The following is a 17,330-nucleotide window of genomic DNA, read 5'->3' as shown; positions in this document are numbered from 1 at the left end:
AACGAGACAGTAGGGTTTGCAGGAAGGAACACAGAATGAACTGGGCAAACATGGGGAAGGGAAGAGAAGAGAGAAGAAACTCTGATGAATGGAATGATGAATTTCCGAATCATGGAGTGAATGTGATACAAGGGACCAAGGGTGTCGTAGCACAAGGAAGATGATGAAGACAGCCACAAACCACGAACCGCAATGTCCTCCTGTAGGGATGTGAGGGCAGTAGAGAGGCTGGAGAGAAGAGGTGACGGAATGAATGAATCAGCCGTGAGGAATGAATGAAAGAGTGGCCTATAAATGGGCACAGTCAGTCTAGGATGATGCCCCTTTTTGGGGCTGCAAATCCTAAACGAAAACCCTAAACGCAAAATGCAGAAACGCAAAAATGCAAACTACGGGTGAAGGGTTTCTCAACAACCCCTCTCAGGCCCAAAAAGGGGAACAAGAGAAGAGTAAGGTGGATATGCAATGCTACATGATGAAGAAAGCTCATGTAGTAGGTGCCACTTGGACAGTGTCTCTCGTGGGGAAATTGTTCACTTGCCCAAGCGCCCTAGTACAAAGATGATGAAAACATGGAATGCATAGGAGGAATGTCGGACTTTGTGTGGTGCTGAGAACCATAAGGATATGCCCGTACTCGATCTCGGGAGGTGGCTCCATGCTGACCAAGTGACCAAGGTAAGAAGAGAAGAGAAGGAAGAAGATGGAAAGCATCCCTAAGATCCAAGATTTCCACCGGAAAGGGAACCTGGATTAAAGAACGGTAGATAGAGTGAGCTGGAGAAACTGAAACTCAACCTCTGGAGAGAAGTCACTAGCTCCGTGCATCCATGCTGGAAGGAATACGAAGGCCTTGTCACCAAGTTGCGGCTGAACCTTTGAGGTCCCGATTTAGGTGGTACTTGAAGATCCTGGGTATAAGTAGAAGAGATGACTGGTTGAAGACAACCACCCCAAGAAAGGAGAGGATGGGTGAAGAACTTCATGTGGAGTAGGTTGCCCCTCTAAGGTGAAAGGTGGACGGGCCCCCGCTGAAGTTGAAGAAGAAGTAGATGCTCCCTCTTAGGGCAAAGAAATAACATCCCCCTCTGAATCCCCCTTTGAAGTAGATAGGGAATCCAAAAACTCATGAATCACGGACTCCGAAATGTCTGATAATGAAGGAAGTGCCGCGGGTCGTGCTAAAGCTAAAGAAGGTATCTGGGGTGCCAAAGAGCTCCCAGAGGTAGCCTCTCGAACCTGAGTAGTCGAGGGTGGGGAGGGGTGGGGCTCAGAATGAAGCTGCTGTCGAAATCTGCGCCTGATCCGTTTGTCCGCTCTGCGCGCACTGTACATGCTGCGATCTTGACGAGGAGGATAGGGCTTTGGAAGAGCTTGAAGTAAGCTTCATTTCTATGAAAAAAGTTTTCAAAATGATCAACTACAGCTCCTACAATCTACAAAAAACCAAGCCCTTGTCTGAAACCCTAAACTGTCAGCCATAGCCAGTTTCATCAAAGCTCAAAAATGTCATCATTTTCTCTCTCCTGCCACCTGGAATAACCCACTTCCACTCTGATCTACTGTCCCAGCACGAAATCAAGGAGGCGAAGGACCTGAGAAGATTGAAGAAGGATCGACGACCCCGAGCAAGGAAGATTCAAGCTCAACATCAAAGTCTCTACATAGTGTGTTTTCACACTACCATTACTTGTGTCTCTTGACACATTGAAATTTGCTCTTTCACTCATGTACACATTTGTAACTACTTCTTGATGATATACATTGACCTTTGTTGGTTTCATATTTGGATTTGTTTATTGTTGAGTAGTTAATTGTTTGTTGGCAAGTTAACAACTATATATTTGAATTTGTTTATTGTTGAGTAGTATATATCCAAAAGTATCAAGTTCTATTCCCAAAAGTACCAAGCTAATAAAGTATCAAGTAGTATATATCGGAAAGCATCAAGTTCTGTTCCAAAGTACCAAGCTAATAAAGTTTCAAAGTACGTGGTTCCCTAAGAGTATTTGGTCAGGAAATATCGAGTTTCGAAGAATGTTGTCCCCAAGCCGCAAGCTTATAGAGTTAGACATGTTAACAAGTTTGTGGGTTTCCATGTTAGGCTCTAACATCAGCATTCATGCTCGCGAAGATGGATAATCATTTTCAAAGAGTTCGGAAAGGTCAAGGCAGTAATGTCTCCTATGGTATTTTTCTTTAGAAGATTATCTCACTTGCACCTCCTCCTAGTGGTGTGTCAGTTCCTGATCCTGCTCCTCTTTCAAAGTAGCCTCCACCTTCTGTTCCAACTCCTCCTCCATTACAGCCCAATTCTGATTTGGAGGATGAGCCCCCTGCCAGATTCTCTCGTAGTAAAAGATTATGTATTAAAGGGCCCTTTCGTCATGTTTCTATTTCAGTTTCAAGCCTTGTATTTCCTAGCCCTAATACTTCCTGCCATAAGCTTTGTAAACTCCTCATGTAACTTGGCACTACAGTCCCTGTACACTTTTGTGAGGTCCCTGTTACAGCCTCTAGATGTCCATTATGTTTTGGTGCCCACACTTAGCCTTTTCTGCGACAGCCTCTGGTGTCTACCATGTTTGTGGTGTGCCCACACTTTGCAGGTGGTTCTCATTACAGCCTCTACACACTTTGTGCCTTTCTAGTTGTGATTGAGGAGGGGTGTTGAAATTCAGCAATCACACTCACTAACAGCCTCTTTGTATGGAGCTTCAGGGCCAAGGACATGCAGGCTTACCTATCCCATATGCACAGTGGTGCCTGCTGCAGTTTCCTACTTTCCTATAAAGCATTGTACTTGCTTCCTTTTCTTAATGCAATGATAGTACTCTTTTCTTTCCAGTAAAGTGTCAGTGTCATTGTCCACACATAAGACTGTGTTTATGAGTTCAAGTCTCAATCTTGAAACGTAATTCGCTTGTGTGACAGTCAGTGTCTGAGTCTATGTCTACATAAGTCTTCTTCCCGTCTTTGAACCACCATAGCCATGCTCTAGATCCGTGTTTCTCAACAACAACCACCGCCAAGCCTTGGTCTATACTCTCGGAGACCCTCCTGCAGAAGGACCTTTCAAGTCTGCCCACGTGGTGTGAGACAATGGACCACTAGCTTGCCCGATCCCAAACCCTCCCTCAAACCGATGCTAGATGATGGTCGCCCACGCCACCTTGGCTTGAGAATCCTTGGAACCGTCTAAGTGAGCCCAGGGAAAATTCCGCACTAGGTGACAAAGCTAAACCACACAAGACGAGGAGAAGCACCAACAAGAGGCAATGTACTAAGCCATCGCTAGGAGGACTTGATAGACCACCAGGGCTCGGCCCTTAAGGAAAGGCAGATAGTGCTCCAGTAGGTCAGCTTCCGCCTAATAGAGTAGAGAACTGGAAGAAACTGTTGGGCAGGAGTGATGTCGAGTCCCACCTGGAACCCTAGATATTTGACGGTCTAACCCATCTGAACCCTAAGTCGACACCCCACTTCGTGCTGCTAGAGTGCGTATCTATAAGAAAGCCAATTGATTTTTGCTAGTTGATTTTCGTTCTAGCTGCAGTGCAAAATACCTTTAGAGCTAGTCTCACTCTCTCTAACATCAACTCATCATTCTCTACATAAAGAGGGATATCATCTGCATACTTTGAGTCCAACAGCTCACTCTCCTCCCTCACCAGAAGTATCCATGTGTGACCATTGCAAGTATGTCAAACTCGCTATCAAGACTCTCACTAGAGTCATATCTTGAAGTCAATGGACCTATAACAACATCCAAAACCTTCTCTTTTCCTTTATCTCTCCCCCTTATTGAGGTATCCATGTGAGTGGATGCAGACCCATGGCTGCATAGCCTGCCTGTCCAAGGACTTACACTGCCAAATGCATCCTGAATAGGTCCACTGATAGAAGAAGTGCCTTGTGCCCTGTGAAGTATCATCATATACTACAACCTTCTTAGCACCGTACCAAGATGCTAACTCATCAAATACGACATCACGACTGAGCAATGTCTTTCGTGTAGTCGGAACAATGCCCCTATATGCCTTTCTTTCTTGTGAGTATCCAATGAAAACACACTTCACTATTTTAGGGTCAAGTTTCTTCTATTTGTCATTGGGAACATGAATATAGACAATACTATCAAATACTTTCAAATGTCGTATGTCAGGCTTCTGGCCATATAGTTGCTCATAAGGTGTCTTTTTATGTATTCTTGCAATAGGTGTTCTATTCATAACATAGACAGCCGTAAGTGCTGCTTCAGCCCAATAAGATAGGCATATCCTTCTCATTAACATGGCCCTAGGTGTCTCCATAATCACCATGTTCTTTCTTTCAGCAACTCCGTTCTGTTGTGGAGTATAGCTGCAAGTCAATTGCCTCTTGATCCTATGCTTTGCTATCAAACTCCTTTGAGACATACTCTCCACCATTGTCAGATCGTAAGCATGAGACATAATAGTTAAGCTCTTTTTCAGCATGAGCTTTAAAATCCATAAAGCTCTCCAACACCTCATCTCTATGCTTTAAGATGTATATCCATGTGTACCTGCTATAGTCATCCACAAAGTCACATAGTATTGAGACCCACCAAGTGATCCATTATGCACAAGTCCCCAGATATTTGAGTGCACAAGTTGTAAAGGCTTGTTGCTATTCCGTGTATTCTTGACAAATAGAAACCTGGTTTGTTTTCCAAATTGACATACTGAGCATACATGTCCCAAATTAGCATACTTAAATCTTGGTAGCCTTGTAACAAGCTCCTTATGCTGCATATTTTTCAGTTTTTGAACATTTATATGTCCGATCGATTTATGCCATATATCGATGTCTCGGATACTTGCTTCATTATGAGAAAACATAGCAACATTCAACTCAGGTATGTTTGCATCCAGTGTAAACATCCTGCCATGTCTCTGGCCTTTAGCAACCAATCTACATCCTCTGCCATACTCCTCTATGAAGTAGCCATCTCTATTAAATCGTACCTACAAGTTTTGCTCAACCATCTAACTTACAAATAATAGATTCTTGGTAGTCCATCCGATGATACATGCAATACATCATGCGAGTGTTTTTTCTGCGATCAGGCATAACCAAAGAAACAATCCCTGTGTGTGCTATGTCATGCTAAGAATCATCTCCTGTACATGCATAGCCATTAGCACCTGATTCAGCTCAACAAACCACTCTCCATGTGATGTCATGTGGTTTGAGGCACTAAAATCTATATACCAGACATCATCAGACTTTCCTTGTTGTTTGCCCTTGTTGCGTACATGAGTCATAGCAAAGAGTCTTTCACCAGTCTTAGGCTCTACATGACTAGAAGATGCATAGTGACCTTGCTATCTACCCTTTAGATCAATGTGCTTCTTCCAACACTCTTTTGCAATGTGGCCATGCTTGCCATAGTAATGGCAATCTTTATCCTTGTTTGCATTTTCATGACTAGACTGAGTATACCAGAATCCTCTGCCCCTAGATTGAGATCACCCCCTCCATGGGAGTATCCATCACCTCTACCAGCAAATCCCTGTTGACCTTGTCCATGTTGAGATGCATGCTACTAAGTTTCCCTGCCATAGCTAGAACCTTTGCCATGATAACCATGGCCTCTTTGAATAGAGTAAAAAGCCCTGGGATGAGGAAGCATCCGTTGTTGAGTCGCCGAAGATGTCGCCGAAGATGGACCAATAAAGATTGAGCATGCTGCAATTCAGCTCGTAAAGAGGAAGCATGTTGAATACCATATTGTCTGGAAAACGCTCGGGCATTGTCCCTAAAAACCCTCCATGCATCTATCCCTCCAGATAGGACCCTCAAGCTAAAAGAAGCGATCATTTGCTGAACACCATCCGAAAACTGATTTTGTTGCCGAAAAGATTGGTTAAAGCAAAGAGGCAACGGAGCAAGGAGAGCCTTAAAAGCATTAACAGGTCTATGAATCATTTCCAAGACTAAAGGGTAATGATACGACAAGGCATGCTGTCTTTCCACCCACATGTCAATGACTACAGCAGGAAGAAAAAGAGTCAGACTGGCAAATGTAGATCCTATCCAATCTGGCCCAGGTATTAAGATGCTGAAAAGAACGATAAGTATATCCTGATTGTGATGGATACATCCAGGACCACATGTCTTGTTTCAAAGACCCAGCTCCCAGGGCATCCCAAGCCTCTCTCAAGGGCATCCATGAGTGTAGAGAAGTTGCCTACTCCCCAGAAACACATGCATTAAAATCACCCCTGACGAAGCCTTGACGAGCCATGGCAAGGCAGTGCAAGTCATCCCAAAGTTGACGACGTTCCCTTGCAGTAGAAGGTGCACATAGGCCCACCAGCCAGAAAACCTCTCCCTCAAAGTATTTCTAGAATCAAAAAACGGCTGCGAGCATCCTAAGAAACCAACGATTGTTGCAGGGATGATTTGACAGCCAACATAACTCCCAACTTATGTGGAGCTCGACCACTAAAAAATACTGCATAATCCTTGTAAACATAAGAAGAGCCTGCCAAAGCGTGTTGTTTATGCTCCACAGCACAGAAGACATCCCAATTTTCGACTAACACAATTTTCCACAACCGATATTGCTTACTGCCCGAAGAAATACCTTTCACATTCCACAAGGCAATTTGCATGATAAATCACAAATGAGACAAACTACTGAACCACCTCTTTCCCTTTCCCTTTTACATCAATGGCTTGAGCTACCTGGAATCTCTCCATTTCACTTTGAATTACATCTACAAGATCTGTCCTTTGTAAACTAGCAATCGAAGCAGGGGAAGGAAACTGCTATTGCTAGGAACGAAGAACATCTCAAGGAGGCACAAGCCTCCCACGCGCATCAAAGCGCAAACCAAGATCAGAAGACCTTTTATCATCCAGTGTTGGTGTACGAGAAAATTGAGGTTTCATATATCTATCTAGTCTTACATCTAACCACAGTGACCCAAGAATTCTCCTGAGGAGACGAATTCCACCCGACTACAAGCGGCGCACGCCCCACACCAACTTGGGGAACATCCTTTTTCCCATCATCACGACCATGATGGGGAAGCTGCTCAAGATCCGCTTCTGACCGTTGAAACATTTTGCTGAGGATGGTGGTCTTGCATAACCATGTTAGGATCCATCGAGCGCTGCAATACCTTAGGCTTTTTGTCGCATTCAGAAATGGAATGACCCAATTGGCCACATCTGAAGCAGTATCCAGCAAAAGCACCCCATTTCAACTCATACACCAACGTTTGCAACCCTGGAACGTCAAGGCGGACCTCAAGGCAGATTTTGGTCGGGCGAGGTTTCCTTGTATCCCAAAGCATACATGCTCTATTCCTATTGTGGGAAGCCAGTCGAGATTCCACCAAAACCTCGCCAAGGGTTCTCAGAACCAAAGGGAGGAGTCTCCAAAGATATGAAGGAAAATCAACCACCTCCACCCAAATTGGGCATGCCTGCCTCAGCACCTCCTGAAACTCGGCCATAGGCCTCCAAGGGACCATATGAACTAGCTGCCCATCCATAAAGAAAGAAACGCGTTGCATGATAAGAGTTTGCACGCCCGAGGAACAAAAGAGAACCTCAAAGAACCCCCTCGGTCCATTGTAAATCTCTTCAACAAGAGGAGCTTGCATATGCCCATAAACATCATTATGGCATTGTTCAACACTGACTAGTATGGACTGCAGCCAATGGATTGCAGCCAAACACAAATTCTGGTGATCAAGGGAGTCCTCCTAGTAAAGTAAAAGATGGCTGCCCTCTCATGGAAAGCAGCAATCTGCTGTAAAACCAGGTCCGTTCCCATTATTGCAACTGCATGATCTCCATCCGTTGAGTTAGCTTTCCCCTCATTAGCATGGACATAATCCGACATAAGATGATTGGAAGCGGCCAGCATGAACTGAAGAGGCCCATTAGTTTGTGAGCAAGAAACATTGACCACTAATTGAGGCAAATAATGGGCAAACCACAAGCCTGCTCGATCTTCACCTTCTCACTCTCTGTATCTATCGGTCAGATGCCTCGGGAAGGCAGGAAGACAATGTGCAAGGCATCCAATAGCAGGTTGTGTGAAGCAGGCCGGGAGGCGTAACCCTCTGTAGAAGTGAAAGGAGGAAGACTCAGACGCACCTGATTTATGACTGCTGCCGGTGCCGCAGAATGGGACACTCACACGCACACAGGTCTGCAAAAGATGGGCAGATGGGAGGCAGGATAGGGCACAACAGCTGGTTTGTAGGTCAGAATCGTCTGGCTGGCTAGCGACCAGGGCAGCCGAACCTCCTGTCCTGGATGAACAAGAGACACAGGGAAATCCACTGCTGCAGGAATGTCACATCCCGATCAGAATCGCCATCGCTTCTTTTTTTTTTTTTCGTAAAAATCGCCATCGCTTCTCTCTCTCTCTCTCTCTCTCTCTCTCTCTCTCTCTCTCTATGTGTGTGTGTGTGTCTGTGTCTGTGTGCCAACATCTACAACATTTACCACACACAAGGAAAATCTACACTGACTCTAACACTGAAATATCACACTGAAAGCACAGCTGGTGTGGAGCGAACCGTGTCCAGCTAGGGAGTAGCAATATCAGGAAGAACCAGGTCAGTAGACACCATAGAGGTACATTAGTACATGAGCCACCTCTATAATATGCATGTTCTAACATTAGTACATGAGCCACCTCTATAATATGCATGTTTTTCTGCTCAATGACTCCATTTTGTTGTAGAGTATATCTACATTTATGTTGCCTCTATATACCATTTTTTGCAAAAAATCAAAAAACTCATTGGAGGGATATTCTTCCCCCTCCATCCAGCCTTAGAAATTTATTATGCAAACATGTCTCCTTCTCAATCAAAGCCTTAAAGGTTTTTAAGTGAGTGAACACCTCACTTTTCTTACACATAAAGTAAACCGATACTTTGTGAGTATGATCATCAATGAAGGAAGCCTAATGCCTGCAAGGTATGATCATACTTTGATGATCATACTTTGTGAGTATGATCATGAATGAAGGAAGCCTAATACCTGCAAGGTTGTAGTCTTTGTATGATGCACATGACCATGAATCCTAGATACCGAATAAAAAATGAAGGCATTCTGAGTACGCCAAATATGCCACAAGGCTGTCCATCTGAGGAAATGGAAAAGGCAAAAATAATCTGAACTCAAAGAAGTCATGGAGGTCATCTTCCCCAAAATCCACAAACGAGTTGAAATCCAGTGACAAGTCAACGAGGACCAGAGACGGAAAACAAAACTCCAAATCTGTTTTGCAACAGGGCAAGAGACAAAAAGATAAAGCACTGTCTCATCACATGTAGTACAAAAGACGCATCGCCTAGCAAAGATCTTACGAGCACGCAGCACATTCCTAGTAGGAAGAGCCCCAATAAGTAGCCTCCACATAAACACTTTTCCCTGATACAGAACCTTAGATTTCCAGAGCTAGATGAATCTGTCCTGCCACTTCTTTTTGCTTTTCCAAATGCGCCATACTTTATTTGCCTTGTTCGTGACCCATCTCTTGGCCTCTACCATTTGATGATATATCCAATTGATCAACCTCTTCTCGAAATCATCAGGAATCACAAACATCCAATCATGCCAGGGAGACAAAAGCTGTAATGTAGGCAAAAGATAGTAGCTCGTAATTTTGTCCTATATGGCCGACTAAATAACATGATACTCTCTAGGCACCTGAAAGTGCTGGCAAATGCACCGAAATGAATAAAGACGGGCTTGTCTTGGAACGACACCATGTTGGACTGATTGCAACCCTAACTAAGCCATGCGGTTAAACTTGTCTCTCTGTAGATCTTTGTCTGGCCACTCCAACAATGTGGAAGAGGCCAGTACTTCGCGTGGGAGAGAATTCTCCACCTTGAGAGAATCTAGGGGGCGCCAAACCAAAAAACGTAACATCGTCTGCCAAGATGCGATCATATGGGAAAGGAGAAAAGACTGAGAGACCTTAATAGATCTTGTGGAGTTAAGCATATGCCACCAAGAAGAATGAATAACCGTGCTGCCATAAGAAATGCCAGTCTTTTCTATAAAGCATTTTGCTATATCTTTCCAGGGATGAGACTGTAGACAAAGAGCTAGCAGAAGAGCTAACCTCAAAGCAGTGATATGAAAATTCACATCCAATAGAGCTACTCCCCCCATCCTTTTAGGAGTAGTCACGTTCTGCCATGAAATCCACACCTGACCTAGACGATTACCTTTCTTCTTCCATAACATGAATCTGATAGGTTGGACCAATTCCAATAGGGACTTCTTAGTCCAAGGAAGCAAAGGCAAGAAAAAGGAAATCATGCTGACCATAGTGCATTGTGCAACTTTAAGTCTCACATGGAGAGGCCAGCCTTGTGACTTCCAGTACATAAATCGATCATGAATACGAGATGCCATCCAATCCAACAAGGCACAAGGAGCCACCTCCACCCCAATAGAATAACCCAAATGCCTAGTTATATTCCCCTTGAGAATCACAATACCATTCCAACCCAAAGCTTGCAAATCATTTTCCGTACAAGAGATAAGAGTGGATTTTTGAGCATTAATATGGAGTCTTGATGCCATAGCAAAAAGTTTCCACGTGGCCATTGCCTGATTAACATTGGAGCGATCAGCCTTAAGAAACATAAAGGAATCATCTGCCAAAGATTGACCCACAAGTTGGGCCCCACTGGGAAGAGATAAACCAATTAACTCACCTTTATTGGCCAACTTATCCAACAAAGAAAGCATCGAGTGAGTAACCAATGCAAACAACAAAGGACCTAGAGGGCAGCCTTGACGGAGAGAGCGGGATAAGGTAATTTCATCAGTGATGCCTTCATTAAGCGCAATTCGGGCCACTGCCCCCTAACCAATAGTATCCACAAGAGAAACCATACGTGGCCCAAAACCCATGGTGAGCATCAGCTGCCTCAAGAAAGACCAACTTACATGATCAAATGCCTTCTCAATATCAAGTTGAAGCATGACCACCTGCTGGCCTGAAGCTTTTGCAAGGTCAATCCCTAGTTGAACATTCAAAATGTTATGCATTATATTTCAACCCTTAATGAAACCGTATTGGCGAGGATGAACCAAATGCGGAAATACTTTTTGCAATCTGTTGGCAATGATTTTCGAAAAGATTTTGTATAACGAGCCCATAACAGAAATGGGTCTCCATTGTTTCAAAGAAGTAGGAGAGAAAACCTTGGGTAATAACCGACTAACTGCAATCTTCCAATCTGAAGGCATGACATCGGAATTCCAAACTTGCTGACACAGGGAAGTAAACGGGTCCTTAAGTTGCTCAACATTGGTTGAAAACAACTCATTAGGAAGCACATCCCAACCAGGGCTTTTTCTTTTTGGCAAATGGGACAATACCTCTTCCACTTCATCCTCTGAAATATCCGCCTCCATTAAGGCTACCTAATCTGGCTGAACCTGATTACTAACCAAATCACAAATGTATTTGCGAGCAGTGTGAACAGCGTCTAACAAAATCTCTTGGGGGCCCAACAATGATTTATAAAAAATCTACACACATCTGAATAATGAAAGCGGGTTTCATCACCATAACACCTTGTTCATTCTTCAGACGCACAATATTTTCCCGAGCATATTTCTGATGTAATCGAGAAAAGAACTTGTGAGATTGACAGTTGTTATCGTGCAAAGCCTCTGCTCTAGACAGCAATTTGAATTTAGCATATTCATGTTCCTGTAAAGATTGAACTTGGCCTTTCAACCATTCAACGCCTATCAGCAAGTCATTTGTAGAATCCCCCAACTAATATAAAGACAAAGAACGGACCAACAAAGATTGTGCATGCAGCAATTCAGCGTGTAAAATGGAAGCATGCTGAATACCAAACTGTTGGGATCACATACGCGCATTATCCCTAAAAACAGTCCATGCTTCCAATTCTTCTAATAGGACTCTAGAGCAAAAGGAATCAATTATTCGCTGAATACATTCCAGAAACTGATTTTTTAGGAGAAAGGATTGATTGAAACGAAGGGGTAGACAAGCTAGGAGAGCCTTATAGGCATGAACATATCGATGTGCCATTTCCAAGATCAAAGGATGGTGATCAGACAAGACATGCTTTCGCTCTATCCACATATCAAGGACTACATGGAGAAAAGAATCACTTTGACAAACATAGATCCTATCCAATCTGTGGCCCATGTGTTTGGATGTTGAAGAGAACGATAAGTATATCCTGAATATGAGGAATGCAACCAAGACCACATGTCATGTTTCAAAGACTCAGCTGCAAAAGAATCCCAAGCCTGCTGCTCAGGACCATCCATAACGGAGTGTTGAGAAGTCGCCTGATCCATAGGTGTACAGGCATTGAAATCACCTATTGCAAAGCCTTGACGAGCCATAGCAAGGGAATGCAAGTCATCCCAAAGATGACGACGTTCATGAGAAGTAGGAGCATACACACCCACCAGCCATAAAACTTCTCCCTCATATTGGATTTCCAAAATCATGAATCTACCTCTACAATCCTGAGAAATCAAAGATGGTTTCAATGAAGATCTGACGTGGCCAACATTACTCCAAATTTATGTGGAAAACACCCACTACGAAAAACCAAGTAATCCTTATATACATAAGATGATCCTGCCAAAGCATGTTGTTTATGCTGCACGGCACATAGAACATCCCAATTGCCGGCTAACACAACTTTCCACAACCAATACTACTTACTGCCCCCGAAGAGATACCTTTAACATTCCATAACACAATTCTCATTATGAAATACAGAAAAGAAAACTATCGGATCCCCACCTTCCCTTTCCCTTTAATATCAACTGCTTTGGCTCTGTGAAATATTTCCATCTCGCTTCGAATCACATCAACCAGATCTGCCGTTTGCAGGCTAGCAATTGAATTATGAGAAGGAAACTGCTATTGCTAGGCATGGAAAACATCCCGAGGAGGCACCAGTCTCCCTCGCGGATCAAAGTGCAAAGTAGTACAGAGACCCTTTTCTCATTACCACCAACTGTAGATTGAGGATTCATATAGAATCCCCTACCTCGGCATTGAAATGCCTGGTTAATAGTCTAGGGAGTTGGGTGAACAGGAGTAGACCAAGACTCCTATTTAGTATTACGGCGAACCCCCAAAACCCAAGAGTTATCTTGAGGAGTCATGTTCTGGTCCCCTGAGGGCGAAGCGTGCTGATTTCCAACTTGAGAAGCAGTTTTCTTTCCATCTAGTTGTCCCTGCTGGACAATCTGCTCAGAAGCAACTTCAGGCTGCTAAGTTACCTGCTGCGGAAGATGGTCTTGCATATCCAAATCACGATCCAAAGACACCTGCATTACCTCCTAGCTTCTATTGCATTCTGAAATGAAACGTCCCAATTGCCCACACGTGAAACAGTGTCCAGCAAATGTACCCCATTTGAGCTTATAGACCAAAGTTTGCAACCCTGGAACTTGAAAATGAACTTCAGTCGGGCGAGGTTTCCCTGTATCCCAAAGCATGCATGCCCTATTCCTATTACGGGACACCTCTCCAAGAGATCTCAACACGACGGGAAGAAGTCGCCAAAGATGGGCAAGAAAATCAACCACCTCGACCCAAATTGGGCACGCCTACCTCAATATCTCCTGAAATTCGGCCATAGGCCTCCACAAAACCATATGGACTAACTGGCCATCCATGAATAACGGGATACAATGCATAATATGAGCCCGCACTTCGGGGGAACAGAAGAGGATCTCAAAAAAACCCCTCAGGCCATCATAGATCTCTTCCACAATGGATGCCGGGTCTTGCCTTAAAACATCATCCTGACACATCTCCACCTTGGCAAGCATGGATAGCAGCCATGCATGGATGCTGTAGATCAATGGGGTCCTTCCCGTAAAATAAAAGATGGCAGCCCTCTCATGGAAGGCAGCAATCTGCTGTAGAACCAGATCAGCACCCATAACAGCCACCACATGTTCCCCTTGTGGTAAAGAACTCGCTTTACCCTCATTAGCTTGAGCATATTCCGACATCAGATGATTGGCAGAGGCCAGCATAAATTGAAAAGACTCATTAGTCTGAGAGCACAAGGCCGAACATTTTGCTGAGGCAAATTCAGGGCACACAAGTCCGGTTCTTCAACCGACATCTTGCGACGTTTACGTTTACCCATCTCGTCCCCTTCCATTAACTGCCCAGAATCCTCAGCTAACGAATCGCCATCAGATTCTGCCAAATCTTTATGATCCCCATTTCCAATATGCTGGTCTAGAAAGGCCATATCAATACCATTAGATTCCTGCTAATTCTCCATATCTGAGGATTACGCTTTACACAGTTTATTCCAGCCTTGAGTAGCTGTCACAAAACAGAACTGAACCTGTCTCCTTCTGCAGGCTGTTGTGCCTCAGGTGCTCTGTGCAAATCTATGCTCTGCTATACTGTTTGTACAGACCTTTAACAATCACCCTCACTCAGTCCTACCCGGAATGAAAGCAGGTCTTCACAGACAGACCCTCGCAGTCCGATGCAGCAGGGCGCCACAGGAAAGTCGGGACAGATCAGGTTGACAGTGTGCACATGCAAACTGGGACAGAGGGCGAGCTGGGCAGAAAACGGACCTCAGGATGGCAAGGGTGGCGCGTGAAGTTGACGAACAGGGCAGACAGGAGCCTGCGCGATGTGAGCCAGGACTGAGGTGGCGCGTGTGAGGGGGCGCGTGATGCTGACGAAACAGAGGCGTGGGTCGTCCACAGGCAGCGGGCAGTTTAGCACCAGCGTAGGGCTTGGGCTGGCAGCGTGCAGGTGAAACGGGCGAGAAGACGAAACATCAGCCAGTCAAGATGGGAGGCCATCTCTCTCTCTCTCTCTCTCTCTCTCTCTCTCTCTCTCTCTCTCTCTCTCTCTCTCTCTCTCTCTCGCACGTCTGTACCACACATCACTACTAGAATTCTCTCTGCTCTGAAGAAAAGCGGAGATATACTGAAGGCTGAAAACTGAGGTTTTGATTCTATGAGTTGACTGAGTTCTGAAAATTTAGGATGTGTAAATCTAGAGGTAGTTTGTTGTTATTCTTAATTCCAAAATAATGCCAGTCTAAAAACTGGGTATTTGAAATTGATCAGGAGAGGGCAGTTCAAGTTGGGTTTCTGGTTTCCAGTCTACAGCCCAAGAAAACAGCTCTTTTGCATGTGCATAAGCTCTGCTTTCTACGGCACCACCAGCTTCACAGTTCCATCCACTTGCATCTCTACTTGCTCATAGGCTTGAGACTATGAATTCTCAAGACAAGAAAATAATTTAAAGGGTGCATTTAGAGCTTTCTGTTGTAAGCAACTGATGTGCTAAAGTGCGACATGCAGAGTTCAAGCAAAAGTTGAACAACTAATGAAGCTGGATCCTGAAAGGCCTGAGTATCATCGTTGCCTTATTTATTGGAATGGAGACACTGTAGACAGTTATCCCTGGTAAAGTTATTTCTAAGCTTTACTCCACCCCTGCAATATTGTTTAGTCCATCCTGTGATATGGCTTCACCTAAAGCAACCCATTATTTCATAAAGATAAATCATTGCTTGTTCTTATTAATATCTTCTAATATCAGCAGATGGCACACATTCAATTTGTAACTTCTCTTGTCAGCTTTGTTGCAAGGAGCACTGGTAAACAAGTCAGCAGTCGGTTGCTAAGCATGAAGTCAACAAATGCATTACTAGAGCTTCCTCAGGGGACAGGGTTTATCACTCCGGGTAGTATTGTTTCTGCAGTTCTTATTGCTGATTTTTCAACCATACAAGGTGATGCTACCCCACCGCAACGAGTAAAACAAGCATCAGAATGTCTCAAGGGGAGCAATGAAAAACAAACTGCATCAAAACAGCATATGGATACAGAAATTGGAAATAAAGTGGCTATCTTAACAGTTAGTGACACTGTTGCATCAGGCCAAGGGACTGATCGCAGGTGATATTTTACCTGGTATCTATGTTAATCAAACACTATTGTTTTTCCTTATAATTCAAAGGCAGTTGAAAAGAATTTTAAAAACATTTACATTGTCCATACAGAGAGAGATAGCATGTAAGTACAATTTATAGAAAATAATGCAGAGTGGCAAATAGGTATCAGTGTATAGAAAAAAAATGCTATTATCAGTGTATAGAAAAGAATGCAGAGTGGCAGTTGGGATTTTGTACACCATTAAAATACAATATACTCTCAACTTAAAGCCTTCCAAATATCAGACACAGGTTTTCTTGTATTTCAAGGCATACACATTCATGTGATCAGTGGCAGACAGGTGAGGACATTACAGCCCTCCTCTATCTAGATCATTGTGTCCTTGTGAATGGCTTGTCTTGCAAGTGCCACCTCTAAGGTTATCTACAGTGATGCCAGGGAATTTGAAAAACATGTAAACAAGGCAATAACTTCAAACAGTTGGAGATGCAACACATAAGTGCTTGCTATATGTACAAGGTTATGCCTATGCAATCATGTATCTATGTGATGTATACAAGTCAAGAACACACATTGTCTATGTTGAGAAACCAAGTCATTCAGTATATTTTCCCCTCCATTCCTATTTTAGTTTCCATTTACAGCTCCAACAAGGCTTTCTAGGCCGAGAGAGTTGGAGCACCACCTGAGAGACTTCAGTGGGCGATACTCTAGACAATCTATGCCTATATATACAGCATTGATTCCACCCATTCATTCACCCATCCCATATTCATTCCTTCCGACATTGTGTCACTCTCTTCCTATGGATTGTTGCTCACACCCCACCCGGAGGATATTGCAGTTTGTGGTCTACATCTCTCTCTGCACCAAGTGCCCTATCATCCACACCTTCTAGGCTGTGTTTTGGGTTGTGGATTCTCTTCCTCCATTTTGCAATTATCTCCACCATCTAGCATTGGACTGTACATGTGTTTTTGGTTGCAGATTCTCTTCTCTACCTAGTGATAGTGCTTTCCACCTCGCATTAGCCTTTGAGGTTGTGTTCCGTAGATTGACACCTCCATGGCGTTTGCGACGGCTTTGATGGGCATGTGCTACCTCGAATACTTGTGTTTTTGTAGTTGCTGCTCCATCAGGGGTTGGATTTCCTCATCTGCCAAACCATCCTATTGATCCTCATCTTCTAGAGTATGCATTCATGGCGGATGACACTTTTCTTCGAATCCAACAGCATCTAAGGATTGTTGTTCGCTCCCTTAACAATTATCCTTCCATCTTCAAATTACTTCGACATCCTATTGCTTGGAGGACTGTGTTTGGCTCCCTTCACTGTGCAGATTCCTTTCATGTGCTGC

At 43.9% G+C, this 17,330-nt stretch overlaps 1 protein-coding gene across 6 annotated transcripts in view; it reads left to right on the top strand.

The window, feature by feature from the left end:
* Positions 1-17,330, top strand: part of B73 (molybdopterin biosynthesis CNX1 protein / molybdenum cofactor biosynthesis enzyme CNX1 (CNX1)) — a 247,031-nt gene that overhangs the window by 170,201 nt on the left and 59,500 nt on the right. For all 6 annotated transcript variants that reach the window (XR_015690856.1, XR_015690858.1, XR_015690857.1 and 3 more), the window contains exons 8-9: positions 15,376-15,480; positions 15,655-15,975. Coding sequence is in view for 2 of the 6 variants with exons in the window: in XM_087677661.1 (XP_087533787.1) it covers positions 15,376-15,480; positions 15,655-15,975 (426 nt within the window). In the remaining 4 variants the exon portion in view is untranslated. The remainder of the gene's footprint in view (positions 1-15,375; positions 15,481-15,654; positions 15,976-17,330) is intronic.

Source organism: Lygodium microphyllum, chromosome 5 (genome assembly GCF_053477565.2).
Source record: "Lygodium microphyllum isolate KBCC chromosome 5, Lygodium_microphyllum_v1.1.10, whole genome shotgun sequence".
Lineage (NCBI taxonomy): Eukaryota > Viridiplantae > Streptophyta > Polypodiopsida > Schizaeales > Lygodiaceae > Lygodium > Lygodium microphyllum.
The sequence above is the reverse complement of the archived record's forward strand: the minus strand, read 5'-3'. Positions and strand labels throughout refer to the sequence as shown.